Genomic DNA, 3317 nt, shown 5'->3' on the forward strand with positions numbered 1-3317 from the left:
TAGAACAAAAGTATGATCCTGAGAGAGAGGCCAGACCTACTGCCCCAGGAGAGGCCAGAGAGGCCCCTGGGATTAACTGCCCTCAAAGAAGCTTTTTCTGAAGGTCACCTTTCCCCTAACGAATAGATTGTCTTACAGAATAAATAATATTGTCTGCGAGTCTCATGCTCCCCAAAAGCAAAGGTGAGAGGGCCAGAAGGGGCTGGGAAACTGGATCAATGGAAACAGAGGAAATGGAGGAGAGAGGAAGAGAACGCTGACTCTCGGGAGCACCGTAAGCAATAGCAGAGGGACAAGGTGTGCACACATTGCTGGTCACTGCCACTGAGTGAGCTGAGACTCGTGGTGGCCCAAGAGGGCGGAGCAAAAGCGCTCCTGTGGGTTTCTGAGACTGTAACTCGTTTCGGGAGTAGAAAGCCCGCCTTCCTCCCAAGGAGGGGCTGGTGGTTTGCACAATATTTTTTTAACTGGGCTGGGACCAGAACCCGGTCTCACGAATCGGGGGCAGAGCGCCCCCCAGACACCTGTCGGCACCAGCTATGGCTAAGGACTGTGGCCTGTGCACCCATTCCGCACAGCGAAGACACCCACCGAAGCCACAAAGAGGTCCCCGATCTTCTCGGTGGAGTCCCACTCGGCCACGCGGGAGGACAGGGCGATCTGGAACATGGAGTGGCAGTGCAGGATCTCCTTCACTCGGAAGAACACCGCCTGGCACTTGCGGACGCTCAGCACCTTGGGCTCCATCTCCATCAGGGGGTTGCGGTAATCCTGCAGGGTAGGCGGTGGGGCACTCAGGGGGCAGGCCAGGGCCCCTCCCACCCCACCCGCCTGTCCTTGCGCCCACGTTGTGGTCATCGCAACTTGCAGGGCCAGACAGGGCCTTCCTGCTGTCAGGAGAGCTCCCCCTGACCCTGTTTGCTGCTAGAAGGCTCCCATGAATGTGGCACACTGGCCAGTCTACACCAGTGGTTCTCAACCTTCCCTTTAATGCAATTCCTCATGTGGTGGTGACCCCCAACCATAACACTTCCGTTGCTACTTCATCACTGTCATATTATTATTGTTATGAATCAGGCGACCCCTGTGAAAGGGTCGTTTGACCCTCAAAGGGGTCGCAACCCACAGATTGAGAACCTTTGGTCTAACTGAACCCCGCCTCCATGGGGGCAGGTCCCCGAGGATGAAGCTCGCCCGACAGGGCTCTCTGCCCGGGACGGAGCCATCCCCGGCGGTGCAGTGAACGTGTTTGGCTGCAGATGCAAGTCTACCCAAGAGCAAGTCAGAAGGAAGGCCGGCAATCGGTGTCTGACCAGCCAGCCACTGAACACCCAGGGCCGCCACGAGTCGGCATCGCCTCAACACCAACTGGGAAAACTGGAAAGGCCATCAGGTCCAGCAGGTGTGTGGGATATGTCCACCCGGCTCCAGGCCTAGTGTCAAGCTCTCCAGTCAGAAAGAGGGCAACCCCTGGGCTCCTCTCTCTGGACCCAAACTGAACAGACAGGGGAGGGGGTCTGTAGCGCCCTCCAACCCTGATGGCCTGACTCCAAGAGCCCCCAGGCCCCAGACAGGGGAAGATCTCAGCTGGCTAGCACACCTCACTCAGGTTCTGGTGGTGGGAGATGGGGAGGGGGCCACTAGGGCAGTGAGGACAGCCTGGGCCCCTCCAGCCACGACGGTGACCAGGTGACTTGTTTAGGAAACCGTCACCACCGCAGATGCCAGCGCCTCTGGAGTGCCCAGTGCCCCAGCTTGAACACGCTGCTATGCCCCTTACGTAGTGCCAGCAACAGCCCTTTCCCCCGGCAACTCCCCACAGTCCTCCTCGGTCAGTGCCCGAGGGAGCCCCCAGGTCCTACCTGGAGTATCCGCTTCAGAGACTCCACGTAGCTGCCCTCGCTCTGGACGATGGAGCCCAGGATGTGTCTCCGGACCACCTGCCCGGGGCCGACAAGGACAGTCAGAGCGAGCCCCCTGCTGTGCAGAGCGCCAGCCGGCAGCGCCCCCTGAGGAGCTGGCCAGAGCCTGAGTGGGGGAGGGAGGACGCCAGGGAGCTGGCACCCACCCAGCCTCATGCTGATGGGGCAGTCTTTCTTACCCTGAAGTCACAGGTCCCACTTGCGTTGTGGCTCTAACCCCTGCGCCAGCCTCGGCACCCGAGGACCGCCCCTTGTCAGAGCAAAGCGCTCCTGCCCCTTTCTTGTGCCCTCCCACCAGACTTGGCTCTCCTGCACCCAGATCAAACCCAAACCAACTTCCCTGCCATGGGACAGCGACACTATAGGACAGGGTAGATCCACTCCTGTGGGTTCCCAGACTGGAACCTTCAACTTCCTACTGCGGAGCGGCTGGTGGTTTCAAAGGACTGACCTTCCAGTGAGCACCCCAGACACCTCGGCTTCCAAAAGCTCAGCCAGCAGAGGGCACCGGCACCCTCGGGGGTAGCCTGCCCAGCACAGATGCAGCGTGTGACCTCATAGCTCTCTCCCCTGGGTGTGGCAGAGCAAGGGGCCCCCCACTGAGCTGCCCAAGGAAATGCAGCATGGGGAGCTGGAGAACTCTGAGCCGGATCCCACTCCTGGGGTCTGACTTCCTGGCCTGGAAATCAGGGTGTTAAAAGCTTCCCAGAACTTCTTTCATAAGATAGACTAACAGCCCAAGAAGGGTCCAGAAGCCTCTGGGGGCACGAGTGGAAGGTTGTGATGAATTTCATGGCATTGGTGGCGGCGTCTCAACTCATGATAGGGGTCGGGTGTGAGTTGGGGAAAGCTGTCTGCCCTGGTGCAGGGCTAGGAAGGTCCTGGGCAGGAGGGGTGGCTGACCCCATGGCACTGGCCCAGCTGTCCTGGGAACATCAATGCCGGCGTCCCCCGACTGGCCTGCCCCCCTGCCTCTGGAATGCCCTGACCACTGCTTCCCACTGCCCTGCCTGGAGACCAGGGGTGGCAAGGTCAGCCCAAAGTCACACATCATCAATGATGTGGCTCCCAGGATAGTGGCGGGGGTGGGGAGGGGCTGCTTGCTTGTGATGGGTCTTCTGGGGACGCGACAGGTGGGGGGGTGGACACAGGAGGACTCCCCCTCCAGCTGAGAGCACTGAGAGCCCCGGCAGACACTGCCAGCTGTGCCCTGGGGGTCAGGTGCGCAGTCAGTGGGGACCCAATGGCCTCAAGTAACTAAAACCTCCTGACCCGGGAAACCCACAGAGGCCCCGATGGGAACTGGCGCCTGGGGTCTGTCTAGTTCTGATGGGAACAGGCTGTGGGGTGGGTGTGTGTGTGTGTGTGTGTGTGTGTGTGTGTGTGTGTGTGTGT

The 3317-nt window shown here is 60.1% G+C and overlaps 1 protein-coding gene across 1 annotated transcript in view; it reads right to left on the reverse strand.

Annotated features, from left to right (window-relative positions):
- The window catches only part of ARHGEF10L (Rho guanine nucleotide exchange factor 10 like), a 160968-nt gene that overhangs the window by 68684 nt on the left and 88967 nt on the right, over positions 1-3317 (reverse strand). Inside the window, exons 11-12 of the mRNA XM_045298944.1 lie at positions 1863-1940; positions 592-771 (exon numbers count right to left, since the gene is read on the reverse strand). Coding sequence (XP_045154879.1) covers positions 592-771; positions 1863-1940 — 258 coding nt within the window. The remainder of the gene's footprint in view (positions 1-591; positions 772-1862; positions 1941-3317) is intronic.

The sequence above is a fragment of the Echinops telfairi genome, unplaced genomic scaffold (assembly GCF_000313985.2).
Source record: "Echinops telfairi isolate 266 unplaced genomic scaffold, ASM31398v2 ScPeMD7_7457;HRSCAF=8495, whole genome shotgun sequence".
In the NCBI taxonomy this organism is placed as follows: domain Eukaryota; kingdom Metazoa; phylum Chordata; class Mammalia; order Afrosoricida; family Tenrecidae; genus Echinops; species Echinops telfairi.